The 19246-nt window shown below is 42.2% G+C and overlaps 4 protein-coding genes across 4 annotated transcripts; 2 read left to right on the top strand and 2 right to left on the bottom strand.

The window, feature by feature from the left end:
• Positions 1-227: 227 nt before the first annotated feature.
• cog7 (component of oligomeric golgi complex 7) lies at positions 228-8126 on the bottom strand. The gene is made up of 17 exons (XM_084343072.1): positions 7637-8126; positions 6092-6240; positions 5731-5847; positions 5210-5378; positions 5007-5089; positions 4771-4893; positions 4480-4678; positions 4264-4391; positions 3964-4118; positions 3710-3826; positions 3535-3600; positions 2857-3043; positions 2597-2737; positions 2355-2438; positions 2043-2157; positions 1161-1304; positions 228-1066 (listed from the first exon to the last, which is right to left on the bottom strand). The coding sequence occupies exons 1-17, from the start codon at positions 7800-7802 to the stop codon at positions 900-902; spliced, it is 2310 nt and encodes a 769-aa protein (XP_084199198.1). The 5' UTR covers positions 7803-8126; the 3' UTR covers positions 228-899.
• Positions 8127-10542: 2416 nt separating this feature from the next.
• Positions 10543-11439, top strand: LOC311250077 (myeloid-associated differentiation marker-like protein 2; the record flags this gene model as incomplete). Its single annotated transcript, XM_084341577.1, has 1 exon — positions 10543-11439. One exon carries the CDS (start codon positions 10543-10545, stop codon positions 11437-11439), a length of 897 nt encoding a protein of 298 aa, XP_084197703.1.
• A 1535-nt stretch (positions 11440-12974) lies between these two features.
• LOC311250258 (myeloid-associated differentiation marker-like protein 2) lies at positions 12975-14106 on the top strand (the record flags this gene model as incomplete). Its single annotated transcript, XM_084341849.1, has 1 exon — positions 12975-14106. Exon 1 carries the CDS (start codon positions 13264-13266, stop codon positions 14104-14106), a length of 843 nt encoding a protein of 280 aa, XP_084197975.1. The 5' UTR covers positions 12975-13263.
• Positions 14107-14393: 287 nt separating this feature from the next.
• LOC311250801 (putative protein MSS51 homolog, mitochondrial) lies at positions 14394-18457 on the bottom strand. Its single transcript, XM_084342858.1, has 6 exons — positions 18323-18457; positions 16777-16926; positions 16551-16675; positions 15870-16433; positions 15650-15743; positions 14394-14913 (listed from the first exon to the last, which is right to left on the bottom strand). Exons 1-6 carry the CDS (start codon positions 18337-18339, stop codon positions 14709-14711), a joined length of 1155 nt encoding a protein of 384 aa, XP_084198984.1. The 5' UTR covers positions 18340-18457; the 3' UTR covers positions 14394-14708.
• Positions 18458-19246: the final 789 nt, after the last annotated feature.

Consider the following 19246-nt stretch of genomic DNA (forward strand, 5'->3'; position numbering starts at 1 on the left):
CATCCCTACAATACTGCCATATTGCCTAGCCCTACTTGAAGCATTTTACCAATATCTTCAAGTATCCATGGTGCCGCTCTCCTCAGTCAAGGAGTCTCTTTCTGCCACTATTCCCGAAACAACAAAATGCATTCAACATCAGTAAGGAACAAAAAAAAAGGCAAACCTGCAGCACAACATTGGAAACACAGACAGTTCAACCAGTGTGAGCGTACGAGAGAAGGATGTACAAGAAAAAGGCCATACGTTTATTAAACTAGATTACATTACAAACTCATTCATCTAAAGAATAAACATACTTTGATGAAAAGTAACACGACAGGCTCCGTTTTAGTGTTGATGTTAATGTTTTATGTACAGGTTTTCACGAAACTGCATGGAAAAATAGAAGATATCCAAACCATCGGTTCAGCCGCTACTACATCACCCTCACCTTTACATCGACTGCTGAATGTGAAGCTCAGTTAACAGAAAACGACGCAGCTCAAAACCTTATTATAATTTAATATCATAGATGAATTATATTAGTATGACAAATAACAAACAACAAACTGATTTAAAGCGATGTACATTTTGTTACTTCCTTAAATGCTTCAGTAACTTATAAATGCAGAAATTAACGATGTAAAGTCATCTTTTGGCTTGACTTGAAGGCATCATCCAAAGTCACACTCAACATTAATCCGTATAAAAAAAGTCTGAACCACCCTGATTTCAATCTCTGAACATTCCCCTGAATCCCATCTAGACAGGACCATAATCCTAGAAATGCTGTAGCCCCAAACTTGAAACTTAAAGGGCTGTAACACGTAAACCAACTATTATATAACATTCTTCTTCACAACCTGGAAATCGGTCAAACATGTCTGTGAGTCCCTGGTCTTCCTCTCTCCCTGCTGTTAGTAGTCGACGTTCCGCACTGCAGCGATGGTGGACACCAGTCGACGAGGCAGCAGTTTGGCGGTCTGTCTGTAGTCTTCTGGTTTGGCCCTCAGCAGGGTGACGATGTGCTGCAGGGATCGGGAGGGCTGCAGGCCCAGAGCGTCCATCACGTTGCTCAGATAATCTGCGGAGCAAGAACAGGAGAGTCCGTACAACTTAACTGGGAGAATACGTGACCGTTTTGCTAAGCGATCAGAGGGAACTGGCGTTTACTGCACCGATGTCTGTGGCCAGCTGTTTAGTGGAATGGACGCTCAGTTGGGGGATGAGCAGGATGGCGTCACAGTAGGTCTGCATGGTCGCCCGAGCGATGGAGCCCAGCCAGTAGTCTGCTGTGTTGTCCAGCTCTGGAAGGTCATCGCCTGAGACAGAGGGAAAGGGATGTTTCAAAGTGCGTCATTCACAAGATGTTAAGGGAACAAGAGTTAGTGGTGTGGGGACAGGACACGTTTTAAGACAGGTGGGGATTTAATACAAGATGTCAGGGAAAAGGAAGGAGCCGGACATGGAGGATGAAGGTCAAAGGTGTGTGAAAAACAACGGTCATGGGTGATGTTTCCACCGCGGGAACTTTCTCCAGGAAATAGGAACATTTGCAGGGACCACCGCAAGGACCGATTCAGTTCTGGGGACATTATTTTACCCCACAAAAAGTGCCTGCTCGGAGAGTAGTACTTCCAGCCACCTTTTAAAAAATCTGCAGCCGCAAACCAGGTTGTCTTTTGCCAGCTGTGCTTCGACGCAGAGTTAGAGAATGAGGCATACGAACGATGGACAATGTGGCATCACTGTTGCACAGTAAAGCCTTCGCTTTTCATAAGTCAGTGGACTAATTTGGCTGATCTCAAGATTTTGTTTTTTCTGTTACATGTTAAAATAAATGTCAAAAAAATGACAATATCTTGCATTAAGTGACTCTTTGTCACTCTGAACAATGAGGATTGGAGTAAAATCAATGGATACAAAGAAATAAAAAAATGGAGGGTTCGTGGAAAGAAAGCAACAAGAAATTGTGAACTAAAAGAAAAAGGGAAAAAAAAGCAGAAAAAATCATGTGGAGTGATAGACTGTGAGGAGAATCAGGGTTGATGGCCAGAAACCTTGCTCTGGAGGGAAAGGCAGCTTCCCAGCGTGTAGGGCCATCTCGAGTGCCGGGTCCTCCTGTGTCACAAATGGCTCCAAGTGGAGAGGCAGAGACATCAGGTACTGCCCAATCTGCAAGGGACAGACAGACATCTAGTTTGATATAACCAGCATCTGGGAGCTGCAGTATAATATGTATTGTACAAGACCGCAAGTAAAACTTAATCTTTTGAGGCATTTATCTGAACAGCACATTTTAAACATGTCAGTTATGATTTATGAATCATTTTAAAATACAATGACGTATATTAAAGTCAAACCTGACTTACATTAGTAATGTATTCCTGCGGCGACAGGCTGAAAGTAGGCAGGTCCTCCGTGTAGCGCTCTCCCAAACCAGGTGCCTCTTGTCTCTGAGCACAAATCAAACAGTATGAGGTGAGATTAAAATAGACACAGCCTGTCCAACTCTCAAATGCACACAGACAATCCAGAAGCTCTCAGCAATGCACTCAAATGGTGTCAGTCAGTATTTCAAATCAAATCATGTAGAAACTTGACACTTAATCACCTCCATCTTGGAGACGAGGCAGAGCTGGTGTTTGATCTGCAGGAAGACGGAGTCGAAGGCCAGCTGGTTGGCTTGCTGGTTGAGTCTGGTCAGGGCAGTTCTGGGCTCTGCTAACAGGCTGGAGTTACCTGTGCCCTTTTCCTGCAAGACAAAGGCAAATAGATGCATAAAAACAGCTGCAGAGGTAAACCAGAGTCAGCTCTCTCACAGGACATCAACAAAAATCTATTTTCATTCCAACTCCCAGACGCGCTCCGTACCTTTAGGGAGTAGAGGACCTCCATCAGGCTGTTGTATTCAGCCATGTTCCCCCTCTGAAGGTAGTTGTATTCCTGCCAGGGGTTCTTGGTGGCGCTCTTCCTCTCTGTGGAGCTCGTCTCCTGGATGCCCGCCAGGCTGCGTGGACTGTACGACTCTGACAGATACTTACCCGCCGTGCCCAGGATCCTGTGGGAAGGCATGGATTCCTTAAAACTCAACATTGTGTCGTTGTTGACAGTGTACCACGAGTTATATCAGTTTCAGAGTGATGAGTGGTGTGGAGCGAAAGAGAACAACTAGAACGTTACGATTAGAGATGTTTCCTCCTACCACCTTTAATCATTCATTTATTATATTTGATCTTTTTTGTGTTTGTTTATTTTCTTACAGATATATATATGTATATACTACTAACCCTGTATGGATGCTATGTTATGTAGGTGTAAGTTACACAAGTCGCTTGCCATTTATGGATATTTGGTACTTGTGCACTAAAAAGTCATTGCATACAGGTGCACGTGATGCTGCTGGGAAATACCATGGTCCCGCTTGTAATAAATAAATTATGTGGTATCGGGTCAGAGCATAGACTTGTGTACTGATCGTTACAGACTCCAGCAGTTTCCAATACTGCAATACCCTAATTATAAAATGTTAAGTTTAAAGATTGCTCTTACTTGTTTGACAGCTGCTGCTCGAACGCTCCACATTGTCTTAGCAATTCTCCACAAGTGGCAATAATTCTGCAAAACACAACACCAAACCAGAAAGTGTTAAAAATCCGTGATGAACAAATGAAACTGTACTTTGCAAAAATGTACACATAAATAAATAAATAAATGAAACATTAACCTGACAGAGTTCTGGAAGGCTGTCCAGTCCTCCTGGAAAACAGATGAACTTGGAGTATCCTCCAGTTTACACTTCTTCCTGATCGACTGCAGCGTTCTGGAAAAGTCTGACATGTACCTAGAACAAGCATAGTTAAAAGAGGCTTTATCAAATCGATTCAAATAAAGGGCCAGACATTTTTCTTCTATGAATAAAGCAAAGAGGTCAACACATTATACGTGGCTTAAAACTGTGATAATAAAAAGATCATTTACTTGGTGAATAGGGCTTTGAGGGCTTTGAGGAGGCCACACACGGCCAGGCCATCAGTCAGTTTGACACAGCGGTCCACAGCGGCGCTGGCCAGGCCGAACAACTTGCCAACAGAGTGACTCAACTCTTCCACGCAATCGATCACCTCCCCGTGTTCCTAAAGAGAGTAGAGAAGATGGAAAGTGCAAAAAATAATAACACAGAGATTATAAAAAGTAGGACGTGAATCAAGACGAAACAGTTTTGGTAAATCTGTTATCGTGTGTGTGTGTGTGTGTGTGTGTGTGTGTGTGGTGTCTAACCAAAGGTACAGCACTGATCTGGATGAGAAGGTGAGCTTCCTCCAGATCTCCATACTGCAGCTGATAAGGTTTGTAGGGGTCATACAGAGCACAGACCAGCTCATTCACCTTCAGCAGATTATTCTCACCTGGGGAGAAACGCACAGACAGAACATAAGGACCCTAACTCCACCTACACCTGCACCATCTACAGTCACGTCTTGTCTAAGTACAGACCCAGGTGCGGCAGCATGGCGGCCTCCAGGCTGTGTCCGAAGGTGGACGTGGTGTGATGGAGTTCCAGCAGGGTGTCGAGACGCTGCTCTTGGGCCGTCCGCTCCAAGGCTGTACTCAGGCACACGGGGATGGATGGAACCATGGCTCCCAGAGTTTGGATCAGCAACACAGTCACCACCTCGTACGGGTTCTTGAACACCTGTTAATCAGAAGAACATTTTGTACTCCAATTTTGTAAACCATTTCAAAAAGTGTGTCAGAATGGTTGAAAGGCGTCTCAGTGTGCCTCACCTGGCTGCTCCACTGTAGCTGAGAGTGCCACGTAGAGTTTAAAGTGTCGTAGAGTTCAGAAAGCTGCTGATTCAAACTGAGCTCGCTCTGGGAGAGATCCTGCCACATGCTCACCAACTGGCCCTGGAGATGCCAAAACAAGACATTCAATCACAAACGGACACTAGAGCAAACAGAATTATCATTTTGTGACGACTTCTTTATTAATATTATTAAAGTGAGGGAGGGACCTGTACCTTGTGGCACTTGTAGTAGTAGGCAAGGAGCTGTGGCATTCGATCTATCTCTGTGAAGACTTTGACAAACAGCTTGGCTTGATCTGCAGAGAAAACACATGTAAACATACCGTAAGTCTACATAGTGTACACTGAGAGTGGACAAGAAATGGAAGTTGGAATAAGTATGAGAAATGAAAGCACTTCTTCTTCCAGGTTCTTACCTATAGACATGGAATTAAAGGTTGCAACTATCTGTGGGCTTGCCAGGGCCTCCAGTCTGTTTTTCAGAGCCTCCAGGTGGACGCACTTTTCAGAGTAGTCCGGTGTGTCCACCAGCATGGCCAGGCTGTTCTGCATGCTGGTCAGCTTGGAGGAAATGACTGCAAGGTCCTGGGAAAGAAAGAGAACGAGATAGTACCTTAATATTATATCGCACTGTTACGTATTCTGACCCAAATAGAATCGGTTCACATCCACTGCATGGGGAATTGATTCTGTCTGTGAGAGGCCTTGGCTGTCTTGCACGTTTCAGCGAACTGTAACTTTTCCTCCAACATTAAGATAAACGTTCTATGCAGAAAGTCATATAACATTAAAAGGTTCAGTTCTATTCCAATATCCATTTTGATGAACGCTTGTATGGATGTCTGATCGGCTGAGTAGCAAAGGTTCATGATCACAAAGCAGCCAGACGGACAAAAGTTATCAAGCGAAGTCTTGTAGCAATGTCTTTTATTTATACCTGTGTTTTGAAGGTCTCCTCAATGTCTGCACTCAGCGTGCTCCACTTGTCTGCCTCCTGCAGAGCATCAGCTGCCAGATGCATGCGGCTCTTCACTTGATCTATCTCCACCAGGACCTGGTACATAGCAACAAAGTCATGCCAAAGAAAAACTCTGAGAAATATCCTGAGGAATACCCTTTATCCCGCTGTCAGACTATGATAGATCTTATCATCAAATACAATACTTGAATTGCATGATGTCAGGTTAATAGTCAATGTAGATTGGTATCTTTGTTTTCCATACAATGAGGCAATGGAAAATGTGAATATACATCAAGTATTTATGTAGTAATGACATAGGGATTAAACTCATGCACACCTGCATCGACTGCACAGTGTCTTGCTCAAACTTCTTGATGTCCTCTTTGACCAGAACCATCTGCTCCTTGAGGAAGGAAGCCTCCTGTTTCAAAGCCTCCACATCTCGCAGCACTCTGGGCATATTTTGGAGGGCCTGGTTACTGCTCTCTACACACAGAAATGGAGCAGTCTTACAGTTAATAAAAGGGCATGACAAGAGAAGTATAACTTTCACAATGATACATCACAGTTAGGGTCACTCTACAGAGAAATTGCCAGTGGTATTGGTTTCAACAAAAAATAAAAATCTAACAATCCTTCAGCTGCATCTTTTACAGATTGGTGTGATTTCTTCTCTAGTGTGTTAAAGGTGCACTATGTAGTTTTTTTGGTGTTTTTTTTTATTTTTTTTTATGTCTAAACAAACTTTATAAGCAAACTGTCCTTGAAGGACAACACAATTTCATACTGTTTTACTTTGTTTATATGTGGCGGACCCTGCCACCTTTCTAGCTTCAAACAGTGTTCTGGGGACCTTATTTTCCTCTGAGAACAGCTTGTTTGTTCAGTTATGGAGAAAATAAATATGTCCGAGTTTGTATTATCACCTCAATAATATTTTAAATATCAAAATTCTGAGCTTGAATTTGTTCTCTAAAACTACACAGTGCCCCTTTATATTGATTATGTAGGATATAAGAGTTGCATTGACCTTAAGCTATGAAATCCTGAAATTAGAGATTCCAGAGAGAGTCCAATACAGAAGTTGTGCAATAATTTCTGCTGTCATGAAGGCTATAATGTCAGGTTCTTGTTAAAACTGATTTCAGAAGGTGTTAAGTGTCAACCGATCGGTGTTTCCTTTATTTTCCGTTGTTTTCATCAACGAGGGCTGGATACATAACAGAAACCCCTCTCTGTACAGTATAATGTAATACAGCATAACAGCACCACAAACTACATCTGTTAATGCTGCATTGGTTTCAGCTAAATGTATCTAATAAACTGACTACTAAGTGTTTGATTCATATAAACAATGTTTTCCTTGAATGACCCTTGCTTACAAATTGAAACGGTGTAAAAACTGAAACACATTACCCTTTGATTATGTGCATTTATGCTAGGTTTCTGATGATCCATCCGGTATAGCCACTACTACATTATTAACATTTAGTCTGTATTGCTGCAAAATTACAAACCATTTCTCAGTGCTGCATGTTTTCAAACTACACCAAATTGGTGTCAAAGAAGAAAAAAACAAACTACATTTCTATATTTCATAGTGTAGTCATTAATGATGGATAGCTATGTAGATATACAGGCTTAATGTGTAGATTATAACAAACTACATTATGACAATAGTAAACATTTAGCCGTGCTTTCAAGAAGGTTATAAATAAAGGTTTTTCAAGAGGTGTTGATTCAACTTTATGGCCATTTTGAGGCGGTTTGTGTCGCTGTTGAATCGCATTGAATTGAAGTGTTTCTAATATTAAAGTCTAACGAGAGAAGACAGCCTACAATGTGTTGAAACTGCCATTATTAGTTCACCTGAACCACTCACCCTCAATGGCATTGTTGACTTCCTGGATGAACAGCTGTAGCTTCATGACCAGTGTAGCTGCGTGTGTGTCCGCCTTCCCCGGCGCGTCCTTCTGCACCACCTTGAAGGCTCCGTTCACCCAGTCTTTGACATCAAAGTCATCATCCAGGAATTTGGAGAAATCCATGTCGCCTCCTCAGTCTACCAAGAGTGAGATAGGGAAGGCGGTGTTCAGTCAAACTCTTCTGCTTCAGTGCAGTCTGTGTCATCGACCCATTGCTAACGCTAGCTAATTCTTCCCAAACAGAGGCTTCGACACGAATATAAAATAAATAGCCCAGGAAAATGAAATTATCATTACAACTAGATATAGTTCCAGCAGGGCGACGGCTTCCTCCAGAGTTATTTTTAAATGTCTACGGCTTTAAAAGAGAAAAATACTGTCATTTTCCTGGATGTATGATGCTGGCAGGGCTACTGACACTTGACAACAACTTCCTCTTTGTGCCTTCTATTTACCTTCCCCCGGAAACAAGCGCCCGCGAAACGATCTGACCTGCCGAATAAAATCTTGACAACAGAATGAAGCACATTTCGTCAACAAAATGGGACGATTACTGTGTTTTTAAATGAAGTTATTTAACATCTGGACAAGTATTAAAGAAAAAAACAAACGCATACAGCGGTTAGCTTGAAGCAGTGTCACAGATAAGTATGTCCCTGTAGAAACATTTTTTTTCACTGTGGTAAAGGATTTAAGGTCAAGTGTTTTGTTTTTGTTTTTTTACAGATTTCGCCGTAGTAGTACATCATATTCATGTTTTATGCAAGGGTTTATGTACTGTTGCTATGACTGTTTCAGAAACTAGCTAACGCTTGTAGGTTATCATTTTCCTCACCTCATGCATTGCAGGGTCAACTTCCTGTTTGATGCTCACCCAGCCCACCTATGTGAGGGCATGCAATACTGATTGTGTGGTTTCACAGCTAAGGCTCAGCAAACAAAGTTTTCATTTTTACTTATCAGATGAGAAGATAACCCCTATAGTTTTAGCATCACCTCTGAACCCTATGTCCCTTTATTTCACTCTCGCTTTTTGTTGCGACTTATTTGCCCTGAACTTGTCTTCCAGGCTTTGTGATTCCCCATACATGCTCTATCCATCAAACATTTTAGATTACACTAGAATGATGAAAAATGCCCTCAAAGTTAAAGACTGAGAAAAATCCGTCCGTTTATCTTGATCCACCCCAAAAGTTAAAGGGATCTATTCTGGGCCGACACCAATCCTCCATCCAAGTTTCGTGCAAATCTGTTCGGTAGTTTTTTGTAACTCAGTTGACAAATCAACAAACACAGGCGAAAACATAACACTTGGGGTGATCTAGAGGAAGGGAAAGCTGCTGAACTATGGAGCTTTGCAGAGTGTGACTCCCAAGGAAAAGAAATGAACAAGTGATAAGTCTGATGTATTAACGATCATACCAGTGTATATTAATGTTTGTAAAATGGTATTTGATGGCAGGAAACAATGGGCACAACGCACCATAAGCACGACGAGGGATCTCACTTGGTTATACACGTCACATCTAAAGCTGCTAATGCAACTCAGGAGTCAAACAGAGAGCCTGTGCTAATATAAGTGGAAAACCAGAACACCACTCTCCACCCTTTCTTGTGTGTGATGCATCTTGTGTTGGCTTTTACGTCCACAGATGATAGGTGTTTATTCAGGTTTACAGGTAAAATAGATGAGTTATGATTACATTTCTGTAACCGTGTCCTGTTAAAATAACGGCTTTACGTAGCCATGTGTTCTAGTTACATCATATCTCCTTCAGCAGACATTTATCTCCACACACAGTCAATTTCATGAATATTATGCAAACCAGAAAGGCAGTGAGATCCCAACAGTCCTGACATCCATGTTAAATATAAATCCATATTAAAGCAACACCTTGTAGGTTTAGGGACCTGACCCTCTGAACTGAGAGCTGGTCCTGCACCACCTGTACCGGGGTGACTCAGGATCTAACAGCAATTAAGGTTGGAAGTGGAGCTGGGAATGACTACACCGACGGATAACACTTATCAGCAGTTGTCGAGGATGACATACAAAGCAAAGGTGTTACAGCTGCTCTTGAACTCATTTAAAGATGGGAATAATTGATGATATTAAGGACACTGTGTCCAAGGCGGTATTTATCCCTTCCACTTTTTTATCCGGCCCAGCGGTCCAAAGGTCGATGATTAACGTAAAACTCTGCACATACACCACTCTACACGGTGAAGCTCAAACATTTAACTCTGGGAACAAGAAAAAAAAACATTTCTGAGTGGAGGGCGGCTTTACAAACAGCATGTATTGAAGGCAGTAAGACAACATACTGTATATTAGAAAGCAGGGCTGCCAATAGTCCTGCTCGTGCCCAGGGCAAGATTATCTTCAAAGGCCCTCACAGCGCATTATTTGAAGGGTTACAGGGCCTTTCTTGGCCCTCTTGTGACCCTGGCCCCAGGACAACATAGTCACACAGAGAGCCTATACTAAGATAAGTGGAAAAGCAGAACACCACTCTCCACCCTGTGTTATGTGTGATGCATCTTGTGTTGGCTTTTACATCCACAGATGATAGGTTTAAACAAATAATAGATTTTTTATGATTGCATTTCTGAAACTGTGTCCCTGTTCAAATAATGGCTATACATTGTCATGCATTCAAAAGTGAAACATTCTAGTTACTTCATATCTCCTGCAGCAGACATTTATCTCCACACGCAGTCAGTTTCATGAATATTATGCAAACCAGAAAGGCAGTAAAGGCTGGAAGTGGAGTGAGTACAGCAATGGGTAGCACACCTCAGCAGCTGTCGAGGAGGACATACAAACCAAAGGTGCTCCAGCTGCTCTTCAACGCAGTTAAAGATGGGAATAATTGATGAAATTAAGGACACTGTGTCCAAGGCGGTGTTTACTCCTTCCTCTCTGTTATCCGGCCGAGGAGGGCTTCACATGGCTCAGATCATTCTGTCTCTGGTCACCTTTGTCCTTGCTGGCATCAGAGGAGGGAGCTCCCATACCTACTGGATCTACGCCATGTTCACCTGGGCCTTCTGCCCCATCATGACCCTCGTCATCACCATTATTGAGATGTTTAAGCTCGATATCATACTCAATATGTTTTGCCTGCACTGGGATGATTTCACCACAGGGATGGCCATGTCCTCCACGCTCATGACCGTCTCCGTCGCTATCACCTACGGCAACTTCTACGCCTGCCTGAAATGCCTGTACGGCTGGATAGTGACTATATTTGCGTTCTTGTGTGGCATTGTCTACGCTCTGGAAGTGGTGAAGGACAAATTCATGGACAAGAAGAAGGGGGTCTACCTGGCCGCTCTGCCTGGTTTCTGGAAGGTTTTGGAGGCCTTTGTGAGCTGCATGATCTTCATATCACTGACTGGTTACAGAGATAAGCCGGCCCTGATCCTGTGTGTTATAGCATATATCATTCCTTTCCCCATCCTGCCACTGATCATAGCCACCAACATCCTCAAGAAACTGAAAACATGTTTGCCCTTTAACCTGGACAGGTTTGTGTTTATCTTTCTGGTCGTCTCTGTTGTGCTGTACATATTCGCTGCTATCATGTGGCCCATTTTTATGTTCAGAAACAACCCTCGTCCCAGTGACTGTCCACCCAGCTACTGTATCTGGGCCATACAGTTCATGGTTGCCTTTATGACCTATGTAAATCTCATTCTTTTCACAGTGGACCTCATTTTTACCCTGCTTGGTATCTGTGGCTTTAAACGCACCTAAACTTTTGAACCCTTTGAACTTTAAAGGTGCAATATGTAACAATTGTAGTTGAGAAAATTCAGACATTTATATTGTATTGTGTTGCAAAGATATATGTATAGTAAAGTTAGCAATGCTAACCAGCTAGCCCCTACCCGTCCTGGTGTATAACTCCTGTGCTAGTGGTGAAAACACCAACATTCCTCCAGAAGTCCAAACTCAGTCCAGAATGCTAGCTGCACAGCTAACAGCAGTTACATATAGCAGCAGTTAGCGATCACTCTAGCGATATGCCCCCCCCCCCCCCCTTTTTGTTTTGAATTCAACGGGTGGTCCATTCTTTCATATTGCACCTTAAAGGCATAATATGTAATATTGCTGCATTAAATGTGTAAAAACGACTAGACATGTATGTTAGGCTGTATATTTTGTTGAGTTGATTATCTATATTATCCCAAATGTTTCCAAAATGTTCAGATATATCGCCTATCTGTGTCGTCATATTGCCTTTAAAGCCTCCAGTTATCATAACCTCCAGGGAAACATGGGATAATCCGTAAGGAAGTCAGCAAACTAGCAAGCTAGCTAGCCACTTGTTTACTTTTGTTTATTGCTCGCTCATAATGGAGCAAATTTATTCATCTTTATCAGCAATGCTGGTTGTTTAACAATGAAGACAACAACACATCCTACTTCATACTTCTTGACATCATCAAGCTCTGTCTTTTGTTATTGTTTTGACCCCATAGTGGCAGAAATTGCATACTGTGCCTTTAAACTTGTACTTGTAGATAAAAAAAAACTGTAAGGTTGACGCTCAACATGTCTCTACTCTTTTATACGTTTTCCATTTAAATTTTTTGCCAGATTATTAGTGATTCAATGTAAACTTTAATGTATGCTGTATCTAAAATTACTAATAAGCTCTATGTATTTCCTAATGTGTTGCTGTGGTATTAAATACAAACCGCATATATGTCTCTGCCGATGAATATAAATAGAAAGATGTGTTGCATTACGGCTGTTTTAAAATGAGATTACACATGAATGAACACCCCTGTGTTTGCTGGGATCTGTCAGCCACAGACAGTGATGGATGTGCAGCAGGAATAAAGTGACGCTCTGATAAAGACACATTTGTGACCTCATTTTTTGAGTCCTAGATGAAAGGCTGGAAAAATATGTGCCTATTTATGTTGGAACAAGTCATAAAGAAATGATTGATACGTAATTGTCAGTTTGTGATTAAATGTCAAGGTAAAACTTTCATGATGAATCTGGTTGTGGTGAAAGAAATCAATTTCAGTTCACTACATTACATTCCGTGCAGAAGATCCTGAGAAGACAAAGGCAGCTGAGGTGAAAGATAAGAAGAAAAGCATGCAGAACATTTTTTTAAATATACTGATTTTAATCACATAAGAGAGAATATTTTATTTGGTGGTATACGGGTCTGAATATGTTTTGCTTGCAGAATACTGAAGAAACATTTTTTGTTAATAGAAATATAGACATGAATTTTAAAAACTTGTCTTTAAAGGGACAATATGTAAGAATTTGCTAACAATAGCAACAGTCAGGATGTATAAACAGAGTACAGTCAGCAGCAGTTAGTGGTTACTCTGGTGCCCCTTTTTATTGGGAGTACGACTTGAAGAGGATGGATCGGGAAATTTGAATAAAGGGAAATGTATAAGCGGTGCCTCCCCATCATATAATGCTCTATATGAGATCAAACAGGAGTAGAACAAGGAGAGAGGAGGTCATAGGCACAGTCCATCCTGCAGAGTGAGGCTTTAAATATAGAGATTTTTGCATCTTGATTTTTGACATCAAGGTCTCATCATGTGTGGTCCGTTCAAGGGCTGTCAGGGCATTTTACGCCTCTTGGAAATAATCTTCACCACTTTGGCTCTCATCATAGTCATCTTCAGAGGCAGGATGACGAGTCCGTGGGGCGTCTGGTGTGAGTTCGTCTGGGTTTTCTGCATCGTTGTGCCTGTGGTGGTGACCGTGGTGGAGGCCAAAATGTGGCACATCCTCCTGGTCGCCTTCCTCCCAGACTGGGCCGGCCTGGTCTGCGGGCTGACCACCCTGTGCGCCGTGATGATCACCTCAGCCACCATCATCTTCGCAGCTGTTTTTGTCTGCCTCACCTGCATCAGCAGCATATTGTGTTTCATCATCTCCCTGGTTGCCAATGTTTTCTTCCTGATTGACGCTGTGATGCAGAAAAAGACGTTTCCAAGCGGCTACCTGTGCAGCCTGAGAGGAAGCCTCCGCATGTCAGAAGCCTTTCTGGCTTGTATCATCCTCACTGCTGCCACTGATCACTTTGTCAATGCTGAATGGTTCTATCGCCCTTTTGGGATGATATGCAGCATCATTGTGTTTGCTGTTTGCCTCCTGCTCACTGTGGTCATCATAGTTCTCAATCTGCTGAAACTGCTGCAGTGTCTGGTCCCATTCGGGCTGAGTTTGATGGAGCTTGTGGTCAACATTGTGGCCGTGCTGTCGTATCTGCTCGCCATCATTCTTTGGGCCGTGTTTGGTTACAGACGCTACAAGTACAATCCTTACATCTGTAACAAATGTTCCTTTACAGACATTAATACTGTTGTGATAGGAGCCAGTGTTAATCTGATCTTATATATTGTGGATCTGGTTTTATCCTTCAAGTCTCGCTAGAAATGCAGACGTAAAGATTAAGGAAACACAGATTTATTGTGTGGTTTTGCCTCCCCCACCTGTTTTGCTGTCCCTTAAAGATATTTAAGGGACAGTAGCTGTATGTCACCAAAATTCATGTGAAATATCAGGCTTTTGATGGATGAGTACTTAACACATATAACTATGTATGATGTGTCTTGACAAATTTAAAATGACTAGAGGTGTATTTTGTATGATTTGAAATCATGTCTATAAAACGAAGAGAATAAACGTTGTGTTTAAACCAGAGTGGACAATGCAGTCTGTTTAATCATTTCTAAGTGTTTATTGTCGACATTTGACTATGTCTACACAGCTTTATTGCCTCTCTGCTAACACAACAATAATTCAGAGACCGAATATTCAAATCTCACAAGTCTGACCGTTACATGAAAGCGAGATAATGAATGCAAATGTCATAGCAACATTCCTAGTTGTTATACCAAAGTAGTTTTTAGAAATAATACAAACGGATTTACACACTATTTGTCAAATATTTAAAAAATCTTATAATATGATTGAGTTATAAGAAAACACAAGCATTCAAAAACAATGAAAAAAAACCATTAACGTCAGCTCCTTCAGGCCTCCTCTGGTTCCTCAAACTCCACAGTCTCCAGCAGACCCTGAAAACAGAAGTAGTGGGAGTTGCAGTAGACGGGAGGACTGTTGGGACACGAGCCCACCAGTTCTGGCTTCAGTGACGTGAAGGGGTTGGCTCCACTCCCCTTCATGTCCATCTCCAGCTCCAACAGGATCTGCAGGGAGTACGTCATCTCTGTCTCGCTGCGGACGGAGGACGAGAAGCATCAGCAGCCGTGACACGTCGCACGTGACACGGAGGAATTCAGATGAACAATAAGTGAGCAGTGAAGAGATAAAGTGGGAGCTCGGTCGACACGTTTATCAGACATTTGGTATATTTGCATACTCTCACATGCTTGTGTAGCATCCAGTGCAGTAATGCAAATCATTTTTTTCATATTGAGGTATCATAATACTGTAATATAAACATACTCCATTATTATACTACTCCTCAGTCCTATTATTATTATTATTATTATTATTATTAATAATAATAATGATAATAATAATTTAGATATTCTTTTATTTTCTCTTTTTATTGCCCAACAGACAACAGATCCACAGAGGATGCCATATCCACTGCCCTCCACTCAGTCTTCACACATCTTGCTAATAACACTCTAATCAAATCACTCTCTACTTCCTAAGGAAACTTAAGAAGGATCAATTCTAGGGCTACATCCTTGGCAACTTTAAATGATGAGCAATAGAAAGCATCCTGACGGGAAACATCACAAACTTCAGGAGAGGAAGGCTCTACAGCCGGTGATTACAACTGCCATGAACATCATTGGTACCCATCTTTTCTGTGATGCAGCATAAAGACACTCAAACTCAGTTTTGTTTTGCAGCCCTGGTGTTGTAGAATGATTCATATTTTACAATCTGACTATGTGTTGTTTATGTAAATTATTCCACTATGTGTGTGGTCACTCACCTGAGAGCAGTGAAAAGAGCAGGAATGTCATAATCCCTGAGGAGCAGGAGTGTTGGAAGCCAGCCCTGATCCAGACCCTGACTGGCATCAAATCCTGGACACAAAACCAAAACAATATCATAAAGAGTTCAGTCTGAACGAGAAGTTTAGCCTGCTCAGGTTTTAGAGTTTAAAGTGGGTTTAGGATTATATGTTTGTGTGATGGGAAACATGTTCTCACCAGGATTAAATCCAACAACCAGATCCGGCTTTGCTGCTTCCTCTTTCTCCACCAGCTCCTCCCAGAACTCGTGGTACAGGCCCTTGTAGGCGCTGATGTAGACGTTCCTCTTGGGCCCAAACGCCCTCAGAGGAGGCCTCACAATGGGGCCGTCCACCACCTCCGGTCCAACCATGACTATCTCGATACCCTGGTGTCCGGGGAACATGTTGTTCAGCTCGTTATAGTCGGTCAGCCTAGCTCCCATGGTCTCACTGTTACCCGCTCCCACCAGGTGAATGGTGAGAGGTTTGGAATAAGGTTTAAGGCCAAACAGCCTTATCCCCCAGGCAATGGTCAGCGGCCCGGAGAAGAACTCGCTGCTGACCCTCCACAGCGACTGCTTCAGGTCCTCGTCGTCAGGCCGAGGCCTGCCAGCGTTGGTCCACAAGTCTTTCATGTTTGCTCCATTTATGACGGGATCGAAGCGAGCTGTGAGATCTCCCTGCATCTCGAGCCAGTCATCCCAGCCTTTGACCTCAGACTCGGGCTTTGACCATTTGTCTGTGGGGAATGGACGGTCTTCTGATGATAGAAATACAATTCAATTAGTTTAGTTTATTAGAAGTAAAGACGGTTCATGGGTTTTGGTAAATATCCTTGACCTGGCTTTTCTCGCTTTTTGTAAGCACTTTCTTTTACCTTTGAACAAAAGCCACTCCACAACTCTGTCAATGGCAGCTAGACGCAGCTGTGAGCAGAACCTCTTGTGTTTGGGCCAGTCGTCCTTCTGACATTCTTTACGGCAGTAGTACACATTTAGACATCTGTGCAAAGATAGGAGGGACAGATCTGTGATCGTAAAATCACTGACTTCCATGAAGGAATATCCTGCTGGTTGAGATCCTGCGGGTTTGTTTCTTTTTACCTGCCGCAGCGTTTCAGACTCTGTGGGTTTGAAAGCTGATTTGGCCACTTTTCGCAATACGCACAGACTTTAAAAGACTCCTCCATCTTCTCAAACATCTCTTTTTGAGACCGGTAGGCCGTGGGTTTAGCCTTGGTCTGCGGACCAGCTCTGGAGAGACACATACAAGAAGAGGAGAATATTCTTAGAAAAGATAGAATACAATAGAAGTCTTGAGCATAAACTCATTAGTTATTTGGATGATAGTTAAGTGGCATCACTTAATAATAAGGGTTCAAATCATAAACCTAAATAATGCTTAACTAACGCACGATTCATGATGATTTGATGTATGAATTAACACAGGGTGTATAATGAAGTCCTGTTGCCTGCCTTTAACAAATGATTAAAGGAACAGTTCACCTAAAAAATGGAAATTCTGCCATTATCGACTCACTTCCATGCTGGTGGAAGTTTTCTAGTCCACAAAACCTCTCTGGAGCAGTTGTTTAGGAGAATGCTGCAACACTGTTTTGCTGTGAGGCTCCAGAAATGTTTTGCGGACTACGAAACTTCACCCGCATTTCCATCAGCATGGAAGTGAGTCGATAGTGACAGAATTTCCATTTTTTAGGTGAACTTATCCTTTAAGTTACCATGCTTCATGTGAATAGTTCATACTTAATAGATGATCAGTTACAGGGTGTTAATTCACAATTTACTTCATACATTAATTGATTTGCATCAAGTTATGGCTAGAGTTATATAATTTCAACTGAACTTCTGTTTAACGTGTGACGATCAGTTTGATAGAAAGGAAACAGCTTCATATTTCTATGAGGACAGGCTGAAATAAATGGGTGAGGTTCCAGCTAATTTGGTCGCATATCATTTCATATATGAAGTCACTGTGAATTAACATTCCTTAACTGATGATATGAAGTGAGGACAGATCACATGAAGTCTAACTTTATCATTTGTTAACGGTTAGCAGCAGGAATTCATGACACAACCTGCATTCATTCATGCATTAAATCATAATGAGTCATGCACTGGTTAAGCATTTCTCAAGTATATGATTTGTTCCCCAATTATTAAGTAGCAGAATAAGGCTGTAGAAAGCATGTTCACGACTCAAACATAGCTTGTCTCCTGCTAACCAGAGGACAACTGAGGCCTTTCTATTCTTAGACTGGAACATTTGCTACAGAAGCTGAAAGGAGAGGAGTGGAGTTCCCGCGTGGACACGTACATGAGTTTACATATAAAAATGTTGTAGAAAAAAGTGGGCTGAAGCCTGATGGTGGCACCTCGGACAGAGAGTGAATGGGACAGCAGGGAGCAAACAGCAGAAGTATGAAACAGGCTGTGGTGGCATGCAGACATCTGAAAACTGTCATTGTTAGCGAAGCACCAGGCGGCTCTGATCCTGTGGCTTCAGTCTCCTGTGACTTTGGTGGCGTCGTTGGGTGAAAATGCAGCTAAATGTAGACATGTTCTCCAAAAAATTATAGTTCGAGGTAATAATAGAAGTGTTTGGAGGATAATTGGGCCAAAACCTACTTACCTCTCAGTTTCCGTCATTTGTAAATGAGTGTCAGTGGCGCAGTTCACTGTCTCTTCCCCTGCTGCTCCTCTGTGTGGTTTGTAGCATGAGCGGCCTGCTGGGGGCTGCTGGTGCCAGATATAGCACCTGTGCTGTTCCTTCCAGAAAACTCCAGCAGAGCGGGGTCAGATTACTTTCAAATGTAGTCGGCTACTGAATACAAATTGCCTGTAATTGTATTTACTTTCAATTCAACATAAAACATTGAACATATTGCACCTTATACAAAAAAAAATGGATGAAGCCACAACAATTTGAGCTCAGTAAATACAATTTTTGTCTTTAAAGGTGCAATATGTGAGAATTTGCCACCTGTCAAACTGGGGGGAGACATATCACCGGAGTTACCACCAACTGCTGCTAACTGTAGTGGCAATTAGCTGGTTAGCTCAGTTAGCCGTGCAGCTAGCGGCACTGCAAGCCTAGGGCACCACGGAAGTGTTGGTGTTCACACTGCTAGCATAGGAGCTATGGACCAGGACAGGGCTAGCTGGTAGCATGCTAACCCCAGAACTGTCGATTCTTCACACTGTGTTATGGTTTATTTTTATAATGGTTTTGATCAGTACACATAAAATACACTCGTGTTCTGTATGTATTCAACAACATGTGAGATGCACATTTTTAAACAAACGCTATATCTTAAAGATGTTATCGAGAATGTAATCAAGTCATCCTCGACAATGTAACTAGAGTCTCACTACATATTTTTTCTGGGCTGTAGTTATTTTTGGTAATGTGATTATGTAACCGCAATCACATATAATCTGTTATTACCCAACCCTGAGCTCCAGACTATTCCTGACATCCCAAGATCTGCACACAGTGGCAGAGTCAGGCTTTCTGAGGGGCAGGGGTGGCAAGAAAAAAAAAAAAGGAAATGAG

Source organism: Pagrus pagrus (assembly GCF_965226575.1).
Source record: "Pagrus pagrus genome assembly, chromosome: 21".
Lineage (NCBI taxonomy): Eukaryota > Metazoa > Chordata > Actinopteri > Spariformes > Sparidae > Pagrus > Pagrus pagrus.